Source organism: Thunnus albacares, chromosome 3 (genome assembly GCF_914725855.1).
Source record: "Thunnus albacares chromosome 3, fThuAlb1.1, whole genome shotgun sequence".
NCBI lineage: Eukaryota > Metazoa > Chordata > Actinopteri > Scombriformes > Scombridae > Thunnus > Thunnus albacares.
In genome coordinates, this window is record NC_058108.1 from 37,949,771 (window position 1) to 37,967,580 (window position 17,810).

Below are 17,810 nucleotides of genomic sequence, written 5' to 3' on the forward strand. Positions count from 1 at the left end.
GGGTTAGGGTTAAGGTTAGGGGTTAGGGTAGGGTTAAGGGTAGGGTTAGGGGGTTAAGGTTAGGGGTTAGGGTTAGGGGTTAGGAGTTAGGGTTAGGGTTAAGGTTAGGGGTTAGGGTAGGGTTAAGGGTAGGGTTAGGGGGTTAAGGTTAGGGGTTAGGGTTAAGGGTAGGGTTAGGGGTTAGGGGGTTAAGGTTAGGGGTTAGGGTTAAGGGTAGGGTTAGGGGTTAGGGGGTTAAGGTTAGGGGTTAGGGTAGGGTTAAGGGTAGGGTTAGGGGGTTAAGGTTAGGGGTTAGGGTTAGGGGTTAGGGTTAGGGGTAGGGTTAGGGGTTAGGGATTAGGGTTAAGGGTAGGGTTAGGGGTTAGGGATTAGGGTTAAGGGTAGGGTTAGGGGTTAGGGTTAGGGGTTAGGGGGTTAGGGTTAGGGGTTAGGGATTAGGGTTAAGGGTAGGGTTAGGGGTTAGGGATTAGGGTTAAGGGTAGGGTTAGGGGTTAGGGTTAGGGATTAGGGTTAAGGGTAGGGTTAGGGGGTTAAGGTTAGGGGTTAGGGTTAAGGGTAGGGTTAGGGGTTAGGGGGTTAAGGTTAGGGGTTAGGGTTAGGGGTTAGGGTTAAGGGTAGGGTTAGGGGTTAGGGGGTTAAGGTTAGGGGTTAGGGTTAAGGGTAGGGTTAGGGGTTAGGGTTAAGGGTAGGGTTAGGGGTTAGGGTTAAGGGTAGGGTTAGGGGTTAGGGGGTTAAGGTTAGGGGTTAGGGTTAAGGGTAGGGTTAGGGGGTTAAGGTTAGGGGTTAGGGTTAAGGGTAGGGTTAGGGGTTAGGGGGTTAAGGTTAGGGGTTAGGGTTAGGGGTTAGGGTTAAGGGTAGGGTTAGGGGTTAGGGTTAAGGGTAGGGTTAGGGGTTAGGGGGTTAAGGTTAGGGGTTAGGGTTAAGGGTAGGGTTAGGGGTTAGGGTTAGGGGTAGGGTTAGGGATTAGGGGGTTAAGGTTAGGGTTAAGGGTAGGGTTAGGGGTTAGGGTTAAGGGTAGGGTTAGGGGTTAGGGATTAGGGTTAAGGGTAGGGTTAAGGGTAGGGTTAAGGGTAGGGTTAGGGGTTAAGGGGTTAGGGTTAGGGTTAGGGTTAAGGGTAGGGTTAGGGTTAGGGGGTTAGGGTTAGGGTTAAGGGTAGGGTTAGGGGTTAGGGGTTAGGGTTAAGGGTAGGGTTAAGGGTAGGGTTAGGGGTTAGGGATTAGGGTTAAGGGTAGGGTTAGGGTTAGTCTTCATTTTGTGATCATGTGATGATTATCTGTTTTTTTTATTTTTATTTTTTTTAATGAGACATAATGTATACAACATATAGCACATACAGATGTACATACATGTGATTTTTGAGAGCTTTCTCTGTTTGGCTTAATGATGAACTTTATTTTTTGTTTGTTGAGAGTCAAAGTTGATGAAACAAATTATACCCATAACCATGGTAACTCTGCACAACAACAATAAAAAACAAGACTAAAAACTTACTAAAAATGTGTCTGCCTGTAACTCAGACAAACAGCTGATATACTACGCTCCGTCTGATTGGCCGCGTCTCTTACCTGTCAACAATCTCGTTATGGATGAGGTCGGCGAGCTTCTTGTCCACGTTCTTCAGGTTCTTTGTGTCTTTCTTCTTCTTCAGCGGTGGTGTCGACGTCGGGGAGCCGAGTTTCCCCCCGAGTTGACGACCTGTTCGACCCTGCGGGAGGAAGAGTCCGAACAGCAGCAGTCACATGAACACGTGTTGACCGGTGAGAGCTCTCCATAGATGAGGGTCAGCGATGAGGTTGGACATGCAGGACTTTATGTTCTCAATGTTTTATTTCATTCAGTTCAGGTCATAAACAACAACAACAACAGACCTGCTTCAGTTTATTATCAATATGGGATTAAAAAAAGCAGCAAATTCTCACATTTGAGAAGCTGAAACCAGAGAATATTATTATTATTTATTTATGTAGAAAGACTTCAGCTCACCTTACTGGCACTGTGAGTGTGTGTGTGTGTGTGCGGGCGCTGTGAGCTCAGGTTGGACGAGCGCTGAAGGCCTGATGAGGATGATGATGATGAAGAGCAGGACGTCTTTGGGAGGAGCTTTGGTCGGCTGGACGGAGGAAAGTCTTTCTTTCTGGAGACAGCGCCACCTGCTGACCATACGCACGCACACACACACACACAGGTTTAGCTAGTCAAGACGCTTGACAACGTCTCTTTGAGGTCACAGAGACCCTTCAGGAGGTTACCTGAGGTCACGTCACAGGCCTCAAATCATGTTTGTTAGTTACATGCATGCAGTTCTGTTTTTAACATCTCTGGTCTTCATCACCAACATCATCATGAGTCATGACGTTCACAGAGTCACAATATAACCTCAATAGTATCTCATTAGACAAATGTACAACTCTGAAGTTTAAAGTGATGTAAAACAGAGAAAACTCATCATTCATTCATCGTCTTTCATCCAAGAATGACACCAAAACCAGCTTTTTCGTCAGTGGTTCTGACTCCTTCAGATCCAGGTCTACCAGGGCTGCACAGATACAGGTCTACAGCCGATACTGAATCCAGATGTCTGACTTCAGAAATCTATGTCTGTCCAAACCCACAGTTCTTTCTGCAGACCTCCAGAGAGTCCTCTCATGCTGCAGACTCCACTATCCATACTACCCATAATCCACTGGAACATGGAAGTGACGATGTAAAAGAACATAATAAACTATATTTATCATAATAATAACAGATGTGTAAAATATCTACCTTTGATAATGTTTGCTTTTTTCATTTTTTGCATTAGTTATTCAGTTTTAAGCCACATTGTCATGATAAATTTAGGTTGTTTTTTGGTCATTATCAGAGAAATAAACTGGGCAAACGTTAGCAGCAGCTCGGCTAACAGCCCCTCCAGGAAGTCCGGTGCTCGCCAAACATCATTGGAGAAACGCTGATTTTTTTAGGTGAGGGAGGACATCTGGATCCAGTCGGACTCTGATCACATGTGTAAGACACTCTCACTCCCTGCAGGACGTACCTGAGCGCAGGTGGGCAGGTCGGTAGGCGGGGTCAGTCTGAGCTCCGGACCCTGAGAGCACCTCCACTACAACAACAACAACAACAACAACAAGAACAAAGATGAACTCAAGAAAAGATAAAAGTTAAAAACACAAAATCAAACAGATTCAAGGAAACACAAAGACTAGATGAAGATGAGAAAGCAGCTACCGAGAGACTGCAGACGCTCCCTCGTCATCATCAGGTTGGTCATCATCTTGTTCTGCAGACGTCTGTCTCGTTCATATTTCTCTCCTGGAAAACAGCCAAAGCTGAATTTCACTTTGAGCAGCAGAATCATTGATCACAAAACACAAAACAAACAGAAGCACAGTTCCAGCCGGCTACAATATTATCAAAGCTCTTCAATACATGTTCACAGGTGATTATAATAAACTTTATTTAAATAGTATCATTTAAAGACACAGTTACAAAATGCTTTACAATAAAAACACAACAAGATTTAAAATCAACTAAAAGCCATAAAATACAAATGAATTATGTACCAACATGTTATCACTCAGGTTTCTGTTTTTGTAATCCACCACTATGCTGACGACACGCCGCTCTTCCCGTCATTCCCCCCGGAAGACCACACAGTCTCGACTCAGATCTCTTCATGCCTTGCCGATATATATCAGCATGGATGAAAGAACGCCACCTTCAGCTTAACCTCTCTAAGACCGAGCTCCTGGTCATGCCAGCCAGTCCCTCCATACAACAAAACATCAGCATCCAGCTCGAATCAACCCAACTCATGCCCACAAAATCTGCCCGTAACTTGGGCGTCATGATTGATGACCAACTAACCTTTAATGTTCACATGGCCTCAGTCACATGATCGTGTTGATTCGCCCTGTACAACATCTTCCTGATGTAGTTGCAGCACAACTCCTGGTTCAGGCTCTTGTAATATCATGCATTGACTACTGCAACTCCTTACTGGCAGGCCTCCCTACATGCGTGCTTAAACCTCTGCAGATGATCCAGAACGGGGCGGTGCATCTGGTCTTCAATCAGCCCAAAACAGCACATCACCCCACTGTTGATATCCCTCTACTGGCTCCCAGTGGCTGCCCGCATCAAATTCAAAACCCTGACACTTACAAAAACGGCTACCACCTACCTGAACTCCCTCATTCAGGTCTACATTCCCCTCCCGCCCACTGCGCTCTGCCAATGAAAGGTACCACAACAGAGTATATATGTGTGTTTGCTTTGTGACGTCAGCTGTTGACTCACCGCTGCCTGACATCTGGATGGCGACGCCTTCCTCCAGCTCGCTGATCCCTCGCTGGTACCAGCCCACCGCCTGCTGCTTGTCACCTGGCAACACATCAGCCAATGAGACACTCACTCTGACATCATCCAAAACTAACTTTCATGTGGAGACTTTTTAGGAGAGTTTCTGCCCCATATTTTCAGTATCTTTCAGTGGGTTGTTGGTCTCTATAAATCACTTCCTCCAGCAGGAAACTGTGACTCTGCCAAATTCAAGAAACCTCCAGAATATAAAAGCAACTTTTCTGCATAAACGTTCAAATCATTGTGGTTTGGACCAATCGTGGCGTTTGGTGTGGTGGTAACTGACGTCATTCAGGTGGAAAATGGACAAACATTATGCCATAGACAAGCAAAGCAGTTCCCAAATGTTCCCAAATGAGGTTTGATTCAGTGAGTCAGAGGAATATTGATTAGACTATTGATCTGCTGTCACATCTAACTGACCTTCAGCTGCATGTGTCTCTCTGGAAACTAACTATAACTGCTGCTTTAAAATATACTGACTCAACTTTACCAAATTTGAATGTGATAAAAAATAGAAAATCCTAATATTTGTACATTATTGATGAAACAACTGCTGGTTGCAGCTTCTTCAATGGGAAGATTTCCTGCTTCTCTGGAAACTTGATGTGGACGATAATGAGAAAATAATTAGTTATAGATGAATCAGTAATGAAAGGATTGTTGTTCTCTGTCTCGTCTCCTCTCTGGCCATACATACTGCTGCCTCAACTGATCAATAATCAATCAATAACAACAGAAAGAGCTGCTGCAGGGCAATGACTCCCCTGATGAGGTTGTGTAAAGTTAGAGAGCTGCTGACCTCAATCTTCTCGCACTAAACTACATTTAAACATCTTCTGATTTCATTTATTTCGACAAGAAATACACAAAACTGTCAGAACTGAACTGAAAGCACATAAACAACAACCACTGAGGTCATTTAACCTGCTCGGCGAGCATCTTATACACCAAGCAGCGGTTATTTTATGAAGTTTGCAAAAATCTGAGTTCATGTTCAGTCAGCTCAACACCGTTAAAATGACGGATTTTCTACCGGAGTTTGGTACAATACAGTCAGGAAGAAAACAACCTCGCTCGTCCTCGTCGATCTTCAGCGCCGCAGCGATGAACTCGAAGGCCCGCCTGTGGTGGCTCCTGACCCGCTCGCCTCGCTCCGGGCTCCCGCCGCCGCCGCCGCCGCCGTCAGAGGTTCGGGTCTCGGTTGTCACCGCGGCTCCGGTGCGGCTCCACAGCCAGCAGAGCAGCGACCGGACCAGGGACAGCACGGCCCGCAGCAGCCCGGCCAGCTTCCCGGTACAGACACGGTCACCGGAGGCGGATCCGTCCGGCGGGTTCCTCCTGCCGCTTCTCCCGCAGAGACCCATCCGAGGCCATGTCACAGCATCCCGGTCCGGTTCCGTTCAAACCGCCGCCGCGTTGCTGCTTCAAACAGACTCTTCTTCGTGTTTACAATTCAATAAAGAACAAAACGCCGCCTGCTGGACCGGACAGTCACCGCAGAACAATAAAACATCCAGAAATATATAATAATCCTAATATTTATATATATATAATCCTAAAAACATTGACGAGACACAAAATGTCCGACAGCGGTTTCATCTCATGACTTTTTTCATTGAATATATGAAAGAGCATTTGAACAAACACATTAGAAATAGAAGAGAATTAAATAAAAATTAAAAAATGAATATATAAAACAACTGAATAGTTAAATAAAGACATTGAAACACTCATTAACAGGTTTTACAGCCTTCTTATTAGTGCAGATCTGATGTCTGTAAACTGTCACATTCTTCATGAAAAACTAAGAAGCAAACTTAAACTCATGGATATGAAACTTAACTCAGATAATTATAAGATAATCTTGAAAACTCAAACAGTTCACAGTAAAGATAATCAGCCATGAATGTAACGTTAATAAACTTCTTGTCAGTGTTTTATTATAGTAACAATGAAAATAGTTTCAGGATGTTAACAACAAAACGAACACAATACATTAATATTATCTCATGAACTTTAGAAATTAATATAAACGACACACAGACAGATAAAACTGAATAAATAAACAAACAAAACGCAATAAAATCTAATAAGGGAGAGTACAGTATTTTGTATTTACTGTATATATTTCATTAGTTAGTTCTAGTTAGTCACATCAAAATATGTGATTCATAAAAGTCTACTTTGTTTCTTTCATGCAGAATAAATGTAAATAACTAAACATTATGTTGTTTAATTTGTTTATGGATTCATTTATTTGTCACAGGGTTTATACATGTAAATATCTATGTTTCTTTTTACATTTTTAATCTATATGTGACATAGAACGAATAAGCGCAGGGACACCACGTGATGTCGTGATGTTGTCGGTGGTCACGTGGAGGGTTGGTCAGCTGATTGCTGTCTTCCGGGTTGTCCGTCGGTGTTTACTTTGAGAGCTGCTCATTTTTTTTTCTGTTTTCTGCGTCTTAAATTAAGGTAAACGTTCATTTTAATGTGTTTATCTGAAGCTAACAGTTCGTTTTAAACGTCTTTTAGTCGGATTCACATTTATTTTCTTTTAGAGTTTATCAGACAGAAACAAAACTCCTGAAGATTAAACATCAGTCAGATGATTAAACACCGAGACACTTTATGAATGATTCAGTTTTCAGTTTCAGTGAGAGTTGGTTTGATTTAAATGTCACATCTTTGATTTTTTTACACTTAATCACTCGAGTTTTTCCAGATTTCCGATGAAAAATAATGACGTCACGTTATGTGATCAGTGTCATTAACGTCTCCATCAAATCAGAAGAAAAGAATCCATTTGAAAAGTGAAAGTTGATATCAAGAGTTTTTAAGGGTTTATAAGGATTTTATTGATGAAGGTTCAGAGTCTCTGCTGGAGTGGATTCAGTCATTTTTGGGGCCTGAAGGCGTTTTTCATTCTGCTAAATTCTGAAAAACTCTGGAAAGTTTCTCTGTTTAGCATCTTCAGGTCAGGCTAACCCAGTGTTGCTAACCTCTGGGGCTCTACTGGAATATCTTTGCATGATTTCCAGTTAAAAACTCCTTATTTATCTTCTACTGGTCCTTTATGCAGCCCCTCAGTTCAGCCTCTGTCTGAAACAGGCCGTTTTAGTTCCTGTCTCTTTAAGGCCCCGCCTCCTGATGAGCCCACTCTGTTCTGATTGGTCAGCTTCAGGAAGCTTCCTCCTACTGGTCTCCTGTCTGGATGTAGAGAAACTAGCCTCGTTATCGATCCTACAGTCTCTGAACTCTTCATCATTGTTCATAAAGATCTTCCTCATGTGGTGTTGTGATGATGATGATGATGGTGCAGAGCGCTGTCTAACACATCAGCTGGATTGAGATCTGGTGACTGTGAAGGTCATAACATTTAATACTCATCAAACCATTCATTGTCATCCTAGAAGAGACCACTCCCATCAGGATAGACATGTTTCAGCACAGGATAAAGCTGATCACTCACAACTACTTTGTATTGATTAGCAGCCCCCCACTGTAGGGGTCCAGCACTCAGACCTGGACCAGTTTTTCCTTTAATGTCACCCGTCTGTATAAATGCCCGTTCTGAACAGGCACGTTTTGAACGGTTACTGAACTATTAACTGATAATAACCGTCCAGCTGCTCGCCGGGAGTCTTAACAGCTCTGCTGGTTATTTGCAGTCGACGCCGTGTGCAGCAGCCATGGACAACGCCTCGGACACCGATGACGACTTCTACACCGAGAGGACGGCGTTGGTTCAGTCTGAGAATCCGGTGTTGCCGTCCTACAGACAAAATGCCGACCCCGAAAACGCCAACGACACCCCGTCCAAAAGGGTAAAGATCCTTTTACCTGTTAATCTTTACAAATGAGTTCAAGTTTAACAGACATTTCTCTGTTGGTCCAGCAGGGACCGACCAGGAGGGCGGCTCCGGCTGCTGTGGACGGCGACAGCAGCGGCGGCGGCGGCGGTGGCGGCGGCTCGGACCAGGAGGTGGACGCAGACGAGGAAGAGCTGACTCTGAAGTACGGAGCCAAACACGTCATCATGCTGTTCATCCCCGTCACCCTCTGCATGGCGGTGGTGGTCGCCACCATCAAGTCGGTCAGCTTCTACACCGAGAAGACGGACCAGCAGCTGTAGGTCCACGTTCAGCCCGCCGCCTCACCATCTCTCGTCCTCCGCTTTGCCGCTAATGCTGATGTGTTTTTGTCCCCCCGCAGAATTTACACGCCGTTCACCGAGAACACCGCGTCTGTCGGCCGCCGGCTCCTCAACTCCGTCCTCAACACCATCATCATGATCAGCGTCATCGTGGTCATGACCATCTTCCTGGTCGTTCTCTACAAGTACCGCTGCTACAAGGTCAGCGCCGCCTCCTCACACAAATGATTTTTGTTTTTAAACTACTACTAATGAAGAGTCATGTATGTAAGTATGTAGTCGCTTCATGCACGCTGCTCTGACGTAACGTTACCACAACAAGAAATTGCATCAATTAGTCCAAAATCACAGTTTCCTGGAGAGACTGCCCATGAGTCTCAGCTGCCGTTGCTATGAAGACGAAGACAGGAAGTGAACTGTTTTACAGTTTTATTGCTTTACAAACTGAATCAAAGTAAATTTGAGAAAGAAAATCCTTTAAAGTAGAAGCAAACTGTCATACAAATGTGAATATTTGGGGGAAATGAGTCCACAACATGGAGTAAATATAGTTTAGACATGTTTACATGCTGCTGACTTTGTGTGTAGCTGCAGTTGAACCTCCTGCTGATAGAGGGCGCCGTCTCTTGTCTCTTGTCTCTTGTCTCTTGTCTCTTGTCTCCTGTGATGTTGGTTTAATGTGTTTGTGTTCAGTTCATCCACGGCTGGCTCATCCTGTCTTCCCTCATGCTGCTCTTCTGGTTCAGCTTCATGTATCTCGGGTGAGTTCAGCTCTCGGCGTCTGTCGCTGTTTTATTTGATGTAAAAACTTTATTTACACCACGTCCACAGAAAACAGTAAATAACATCCTGTTGAAGCTGAAGTATGAAAGTTCAGTTTTTGAAAGTTGACAGTTCAGGTGCATCATGGCGCATCTTCTTCTGTGTCCCAGTGAAGTGTTTAAGACGTACAACCTGGCGGTGGACTACCCGACTGTGGGCGTGATCATCTGGAACTTCGGGGCGGTGGGGATGGTCTGCATCCACTGGAAGGGCCCCCTGCAGCTACAGCAGGCCTACCTGATCCTCATCAGCGCCCTCATGGCCCTCGTCTTCATCAAGTACCTGCCCGAGTGGTCGGCCTGGGTCATCCTGGGAGCCATCTCTGTCTACGGTGAGTCGACGCCGTCAGCGGCAGGGTTCAACAAAGAGTACAGGGCCCAGTACAGATCCCTGTTGAACTCCAGAGGTCCCCAGTTTCCATTTACCACCATAACAAGTCCTGTATCCAGTCTGTAACCGTAGTTACGGTATCTCCATAACGGGGATTCAGGGAAACGAGGACTCAGATACAATGTGTGTCCAACGATGTGACTTTCAGCCTTCCCATCATGCTTTGCTCTGGTTGTTTGTGGTGTCGTTGCAGACCTGGTGGCCGTCCTGTCTCCTAAAGGTCCTCTCAGGATGTTGGTGGAGACGGCTCAGGAACGCAACGAGCCCATCTTCCCCGCCCTCATCTACTCCTGTGAGTATCTGCAGAACCACAATGTTAAAATACTCCCATCACAAGTAAAAGTACACAAGTACTGGCAGCAAAATGTAGTTAAAAGTATTACAGTAAAAGTATTCATCATTCAGAATGGCTCCATTTAGATGGTTGTATTAATCAAACCTGTATATGTATTATTTGAGTATTAAAACTGATTAATTGATGTGAGCAGCATGTTTATAATGTTAATGTATGAAGGTGGAGCTGATTTCTGATCTATAATAATAATATATAATCTATAATAATGAAATGAAATGTTCACCTTCATTTTCTCTTCCATATCTATGACTGACCTGATGGTGATGTCACTGTGATGTCACTGTGATGTCACCATGTTTCCAGATCTGGTTTATTGTCTTAATGAGCACAATGTTATTGATAGAAATGATGATAAACACCTGTAATGTTTCGATCCTTATCCTTAGATCGTTCATACAGTTAGACGTCTGTTAACCGTCCTCCATCCATCCAGAAACTGTAAATATTGATGCTTTCTATAGTTTTTCCCCCACTGGACACCAGATGTTTCCTCTGACATCACACTGTGTACGTTACATACTGGACCACGATTGGCTCCAGACTAGTTGTGATGTCATAAATCCTGCTCCTCCTTCAGTAGATGAATCAAAACAAACTGCAGATGATTCTGACTGGACGAGACTTTAGTTTCGCAACGATTTTATAAGATAAATTATTAAAAATTGAACAAATTTAAGAATTTGTTAAACCCGGAAAACATTTAAAACATGAAATAGTAACGTTTTCAACACGTGATGTTTGTTTTATTATCGTTTTGTGTTCAGCTGCCATGATGTGGACGGTGGGAATGGCGAGCCCGACGGACGGACAGCAGTCAGGACACGAAACAGGTCCGACATAAATAAACTGATTAAATAAATTAATTAAGTTTGCATTCATGTTAAAAATCATTGATGCTGAATTAAATAATTAAACTTTACTATATTTATCTGCCTCTTTGTAAAATGTCCAGATGTTTATTTTCGTGTTGACGCCATTTTGTTTTTCAGACGAGGAGGCGGAGCACAGCAGCAGGGGGGCGGAGCCTGAGAGCCGACGGCCACAGTCGTTTCCAGAAGAGGAGCTGGAGGAGGACCGTGAGTTTCAATCAGCTGACGGCTGCGCTTCACGTGTTTTGATGATGATGATGATGATGATGATGTTTATGTTGTTTTTGGATGTAAACACGACTCAGGAAGTGTGTTTTGGTGTTTTGGCGTGTAGGCGGGGTCAAGCTGGGCCTCGGGGATTTCATCTTCTACAGCGTTCTGGTTGGAAAAGCTGCAGCGACCGGCGGCGACTGGAACACGACGCTCGCCTGCTTCGTCGCCATTCTTATCGTAAGTTGTAGTTTGAGGTGAAGTTGTGTCAGAGCTGCTCCCGATAATCTGCCACCACTTAACATCTTCATCAGCAGCTCCCCAAAACACCATGATGAAACTTCCTGAAATCTACACCAGTTTTCCCAAATATGGTTTCCTAAATTGACACAAACTCCCAAAAATCTACATGGATGTAAATCCACATCAGCAGTTCACCAAATTATGAAGAAAATTCCTAAAATCTAAACAGCAATTCCACAAAATCTACACCAGACTCCTCAGATTCCAAAGAAACTTCCTGCAGTCCTGCCTTAAAATCTAGACCAGGACCAGGACTTTAATCCACAGCAACTCCCTAACCAGCATCTCTCTGTCAGTACTGAAAGTACCTGTACCTGTATCACACCTGTTTCATACCTGTCCTGTACCTGTATCACACCTGTATCACACCTGTCCTGTACCTGTATCACACCTGTATCACACCTGTCCTGTACCTGTATCACACCTGTCCTGTACCTGTGCTGTTTCAGGGTCTGTGCCTGACTCTGCTGCTGCTCGCCATCTTTAAGAAAGCTCTGCCGGCGCTGCCGATCTCCATCACCTTCGGCCTCGTCTTCTACTTCTCCACAGACTTCCTGGTTCAGCCCTTCATGGACAACCTGGCTGCTCACCAGTTTTACATCTGAGACAAAGCCCCGCCCACCTCGCCCGCCTCCTGCACCTTGTCCTCCTTGTTTTTACCTTCGTCACCCGCAGGACGCCTTCTGTTGATGTCACGCACAAAGACTTACTTCCTGCGCCCGACTTCTACCCGGTCTGTAAAAGACGTCATGCAGACAGAGGAAGCTGGCGTGGGTGTCAGCTGATTACCTGGGTGTTTGTGCTCAGGTGTGTTTCAGGTACAAACATCACCTCACCTGCCAGCAGGTGGTTTAAAGGAAAGATCCGCCTTAAATTCTGCCGTCAATCAAAACAAACATGCCCCCAAACATTCCTGTTTTTAATCCTCGACATTAAAATGAAAAGTTTTACAAAATCAGTAACATCAGCGTCGCCTCAGTGAAACAACAATTAACATTTAAACCAAGAAACAATTTGATCTTTTAACAGACAAATGAAACTTGCTTTTTGTGTGTTTTTATTGTTTTTAAGGTGGATTTTGTCCATGAACACATTCAGGGGATACAAGTGTTGCAGAACTCCCTTCAACACATTCAGTTCACATGTAAACTTTCCTGATTTAAAACATAAATACAAACATAACAGGTAATCAGCTTCAGTGTGTCCATGTGGATGCTGAACTTTACCGTTTTCTTTCATTGAGCTGCTGCTAAAACCTCAAAGTCTTTTATTTCTGCTCCTGTTCAACACACATCATGTAAATCAGACCTGTCGGATCTTTTGATGACGCTAGTCCCCCCCCCCCCCCCCCCCCCCATCGCTTCCACTCTTTGTGCTAAGCTACGCTACTTTCCCAAACAGTTCCTCTCCATCCTCTGCAGCATTCAAACAATAAACTTTATTTAAAACACTGTCTGACAGGAGTGGGGGGGGGGTCTTTATATATATATATTTTGTAGATTCAGGCGTAGTGTTTGATTTTGTAACTGAGTACATGTCGAAGAGATTGTTTTATTTCATTGTACTGTGCACTAAAGTAAAACTTATGTAATGAGCTGAAGAAATTAAAATTCTATTAAAAACTTGTTTTGTATGTTTGAAGATTTATTTCTAAGCTTTGGACGGAGCCAGGCTAGCAGTTTCCCTTCGCTTCCAGTCTTTATGCTAAGCTAGGCTAGCAGTTTCCCTTCGCTTCCAGTCTTTATGCTAAGCTAAGCTAACCACATGCTCTGTGCTGATGTTCATCTGAACATCCGCCTCTCTGAGAGAAAAAGAATCTAAAACAGAGACGGTTCTTTTCATGTCAACATGTTTATTCTGGATTATTAAAAAAAAAACAGTGTCGCAGTTCATTAACAAACAAGTTTCTACTGTATGAAATGATTCTAATGCAGCGTTTTAATTTCTCTCGTCGAACTGGGATTTGTTCTTCAGCAGGAACGCTGCCAGATACTCGATGGGGTTCGGAGGTCTGAAAGGAAAAACAAACAAAAAAAAAAAACAACATCTGATCAACAAACTGCAGCAGAAAGACGAAGGAAACAGCAGAGACAGTCAGATATCCGGAGGGAAACTCACAGTAGGAACAGTAGTCTATACATATTATACACAACATATAAACGGGTCATAAATTAAAGGAAAAACTGGTCCAGGTCTGAATGCTGGACCCCTACAGTGAATCCGACTTGAACAAACAAACCTCACAGAGAAAAGTTTTAGAATAAAAATACCAAGATGTCGTTACTTGTGTCAGAGTGAAAATAATCAGCAGAGGAATCAATAATGAAGATAATCGATAGTTGCGGCTTTACCTCTCCTTGGCGAGAACCGACAGACCCTGCAGCAGGATCGGGACCACCGTCTGGTCCAGGTAGGCCCGGGTTGGCAGCGCCTGCAGGTCCACCTTCTGCTTGGAGATCTTCTCTGCACCCGCCTTCTCGTTCTCCACCGTCCTCTGAGGAGCAGCAGCAGCAGAGCATGCTGGGAGTCTGAGTTTACAGAGTGTTTGTGACTGTGTGTGTATGTGTGTGTGTGTGTGTGTGTGTGTGTGTTACCTGGATGTTGTCTGTCAGGCCGTACTCTCCGTGAGGGTTTTCAGACACCTGCAGGAAGATTCATGTTTACAACACAGAACGATCGTTACAGAGTAAAGCTGCAATTAAATTAAACGCCATAAATTTGCTGTTTCAGCTTCTAAAATGTGATGATTTGATGCTTTTACTGACAGTAAACTGAATATTTTGGGATTTTGGACTGTTGGTCGGACAAAACAAGACATAAGAAAACAATATAATAATTTTTCAATTTTTACTGACATTAACAAATCAAACGTTTAATCAAAACAATAATCTGCAGATGAATCCATAATGAAAGTAATGGTTAGTTGCAGCTCTAACTGAGAAACATCAGAAAACAGTGAAAAATGTTCACCAGTGTCTGAGAGCTCAAAGTTTTTTCATTAAACGTTTTATGCGTCCAAAACATGAAGAGTTTCAGTTTACTGGAAGAAAAACACCATCGATAAGCTGGAAGCAATATTTGACTTGATTGTTTAAAATACGGCTGAAATGACCAACTAACAGGCTAACAGTTTCCCTCTGCTTACAGTCTTTATGCTAAGCTAGGCTAACAGTTTCCCTCTGCTTCCAGTCTTTATGCTAAGCTAGGCTAACAGTTTCCCTCTGCTTCCAGTCTTTATGCTAAGCTAGGCTAACAGTTTCCCTCTGCTTCCAGTCTTTATGCTAAGCTAGGCTAACAGTTTCCCTCTGCTTCCAGTCTTTATGCTAAGCTAGGCTAACAGTTTCCCTTTGCTTCCAGTCTTTATGCTAAGCTAGGCTAAGTTTCCCTCTGCTTCCAGTCTTTATGCTAAGCTAGGCTAACAGTTTCCCTCTGCTTCCAGTCTTTATGCTAAGCTAGGCTAACAGTTTCCCTCTGCTTACAGTCTTTATGCTAAGCTAGGCTAACAGTTTCCCTCTGCTTCCAGTCTTTATGCTAAGCTAGGCTAACAGTTTCCCTCTGCTTCCAGTCTTTATGCTAAGCTAGGCTAACAGTTTCCCCCTGCTTCCAGTCTTTATGCTAAGCTAGGCTAGCAGTTTCCCTCTGCTTCCAATCTTTATGCTAAGCTAGGCTAACAGTTTCCCCCTGCTTCCAGTCTTTATGCTAAGCTAGGCTAACAGTTTCCCTCTGCTTCCAGTCTTTATGCTAAGCTAGACTAACAGTTTCCCTCTGCTTCCAGTCTTTATGCTAAGCTAGGCTAGCAGTTTCCCTCTGCTTAGTCTTTATGCTAAGCAAGGCTAACAGTTTCCCTCTGCTTCCAGTCTTTATGCTAAGCTAGGCTAGCAGTTTCCCTCTGCTTCCAATCTTTATGCTAAGCTAGGCTAACAGTTTCCCTCTGCTTACAGTCTTTATGCTAAGCTAGGCTAACAGTTTCCCCATGCTTACAGTCTTTATGCTAAGCTAGGCTAACAGTTTCCCCCTGCTTCCAGTCTTTATGCTAAGCTAGGCTAACAGTTTCCCTCTGCTTACTGTCTTTATGCTAAGCTAGGCTAACAGTTTGTATTTAAATATTAGCCCTTTAATGACAGTGCAGTGTTATACTTACAGGAGTGTGTCCCTCCATCGACTGGTCTGCATCTGTGTGATCTGGAAGACAGACGGTGTATTTAGAGTTTTATTCCTGCTGGTTTCACATTGTTTTTAGTAAAGTATGAAGACCAGAACAGCGACAGAACATTTCAAAAGGTCAAGAATTAACTTTTAAAAAGATAAACTTTGCTTCTTGTAACTCAGAAAGAAACAAAGATGAATAGTTGTTTAAGTGCTCAAAAAAATGGAAATTTACATTCTTCATGAAAACGAGGTAACTTCCATCTGCTGAAGAAGATCTGGTGATGTGATCGAAAGGTCCAGAAAAGCTACGACATGGACTTTAAGTTTAGACTGTTTTGTAGACTGTCACTTCTGTTTTTTGAACTAAGTGCAGAAAGGTGAAATTGGTCATCATCAATTATTGATCACTCAAGTAGTTGACAGCTGATTTGGGAGTAGTTTTAACTAACCACATTAAGACTCTCCAAACATCAGCTAGAAATAACTGTGGCAAAGACAAATTAATTAATTATCTGTACAAAACCAGATCTGAAAAACGGCACCAGTTTCAGTGTCTGAAAGTAAACTTTAAATATCTCGGAAACAGTTCTCGTCTTCCAGGTGAACTGAGTAGATTTTTAAAGAAATGCTCACAGCAACTTCAACTGTAGAAGTGAGAAGAAGAAGAAGAAGAACCTGATTCAACTGAAGAGTAGAGAGCTGCCGTCCTCTACTCAGACAGTTGGAGGCGCCATAACGTCCTTCATCCACAGAGCCGTCAGTACTCTGAGCTGATGTGATGTCTCTGTGTTTATTATACTGACTGCTTCTTACAGAATCTGGATGAACTAAACAGGCTGTAAACTGGCTGATTAATGAGCAGTTTTGGTATAAAAGAGACTGTTTATGGAGCTGAAGATTTAACTGAAATGAAATATCATGTTGTTCAGTGTTTCACCAACAGATCACGCGGATATCTGACAAACCTTTAGTTCAGTTTTATACACATTGATACGGAAGAAATCTCTAAAGAAACTAATTTATGAACAGAGTTTGGTTTACAGACACTTTATGAGAGATAGCCGAGCTCTGTTCAATTAATAAACGTCACTGAGGAGAAATATTACAGCTACAAAATATAATAAAATACCTGATAAGATGCCTGCTTCTTCCAGCTCAATCTTCTCTGATCAATAAGTTTATTTATCAGTTTATTTGTGCGCCCCGAACACAAAGTGTTAATAAAACAAATATTCTTTTTTTATTTAAGTCTCTCGGTGATTCTACAGAAACATTAACTCGTTTATTCTGTTTGAAATTAAAAAACGTTACATTTCCTAAAATCTCGTCTGTCGCGCTGCTGTAAGCGGTTAGCTTGTTAGCTTAGCATCATATTAACACTCTGTAGCCGCTAAATAAACCGGATTTACGGCTCAAACTGACCTCTGCGGGTTAACGAGGTTCCTAAAAGCTCCAAACCAACCTGCAAACACGCAGTAAGGAAACAAAATACAACAAAAAACTGTGAAAAACGCGATCAATGGTCAACAATTAACTCACCGTCCGCCATGTTTGTTGTGGATATTTACGCAGGATGTCTGACGTACGGACGTCGATTCTGTTTTAACGGTACGTAACGCTGCGCATGCTTCCGGTTCTTCTTCTTCTGGTGATATCTGCGGCAGACCAGACGCAGCAGAGGCGTGTTGCTGCCCTCCACAGTAGAACTGCATTAAATGAGTTAAATCATGTAAAGTCCAGCGCGATGGAGGAAATTAATTACAGCTAATTAATTTATTTATCAGGGACGATGCAAAAAAACATTGTAACAGGTTAAAATAACATGAAACAGATGTGTTGCATATAGACTTTTATTTATAGGCTTTTCTACTCAAAATAGTCATAACACATCACTACCAGAAGTACATTAATTAAATAAAGCTTATAATAAATAGTCACAGTATTTACATCACATAACAATCATTTACACATGTTCCCTAATTCATGGCAATGATGTATTTATGTGCATAACATTTATCTTCATGTGTGTCCGTGTACATACATTCATAATCTGTATCAGTGCATGTATGTTTATCTGAATGTGCACATGGACACAGATCACAGATCAATGATCGCAGGTTTGGTTTTGTTTCAGCCGATGTTTCACCTTTTTCATTAAATGTTTTTCAGATCAGTTTGTATTTGTATTTC

The 17,810-nt window shown here is 43.0% G+C and overlaps 3 protein-coding genes across 5 annotated transcripts in view; 1 reads left to right on the plus strand and 2 right to left on the minus strand.

Moving 5' to 3' along the window:
• LOC122975496 (spastin-like) overlaps positions 1-5,831 on the minus strand; it is a 13,248-nt gene extending 7,417 nt beyond the window's left edge. Inside the window, exons 1-6 of one of the 2 annotated variants that reach the window (XM_044343952.1) lie at positions 5,433-5,831; positions 4,298-4,381; positions 3,227-3,310; positions 3,036-3,101; positions 1,985-2,154; positions 1,567-1,706 (exon numbers count right to left, since the gene is read on the minus strand). In XM_044343952.1, the coding sequence (XP_044199887.1) occupies positions 1,567-1,706; positions 1,985-2,154; positions 3,036-3,101; positions 3,227-3,310; positions 4,298-4,381; positions 5,433-5,727 (839 nt within the window). In that variant the 5' untranslated portion in view covers positions 5,728-5,831. The remainder of the gene's footprint in view (positions 1-1,566; positions 1,707-1,984; positions 2,155-3,035; positions 3,102-3,226; positions 3,311-4,297; positions 4,382-5,432) is intronic. The other variant, XM_044343960.1, reaches the window with a different exon arrangement.
• A 910-nt stretch (positions 5,832-6,741) lies between these two features.
• Positions 6,742-13,097, plus strand: psen2 (presenilin 2). 2 transcript variants are annotated; one of them, XM_044343971.1, is made up of 11 exons: positions 6,742-6,841; positions 8,038-8,193; positions 8,265-8,497; positions 8,582-8,723; positions 9,216-9,283; positions 9,455-9,675; positions 9,928-10,026; positions 10,854-10,919; positions 11,079-11,165; positions 11,293-11,408; positions 11,921-13,097. In XM_044343971.1, the coding sequence occupies exons 2-11, from the start codon at positions 8,059-8,061 to the stop codon at positions 12,074-12,076; spliced, it is 1,323 nt and encodes a 440-aa protein (XP_044199906.1). In that variant the 5' UTR covers positions 6,742-6,841; positions 8,038-8,058; the 3' UTR covers positions 12,077-13,097. The 2 variants fall into 2 exon arrangements, with proteins under 2 accessions (XP_044199906.1, XP_044199918.1); XM_044343983.1 differs by having other exon boundaries at positions 8,268-8,497.
• A 206-nt stretch (positions 13,098-13,303) lies between these two features.
• dpy30 (dpy-30 histone methyltransferase complex regulatory subunit) lies at positions 13,304-17,229 on the minus strand. Its single transcript, XM_044344006.1, has 5 exons — positions 17,160-17,229; positions 15,613-15,653; positions 14,066-14,113; positions 13,823-13,965; positions 13,304-13,482 (listed from the first exon to the last, which is right to left on the minus strand). Exons 1-5 carry the CDS (start codon positions 17,167-17,169, stop codon positions 13,410-13,412), a joined length of 315 nt encoding a protein of 104 aa, XP_044199941.1. The 5' UTR covers positions 17,170-17,229; the 3' UTR covers positions 13,304-13,409.
• Positions 17,230-17,810: the final 581 nt, after the last annotated feature.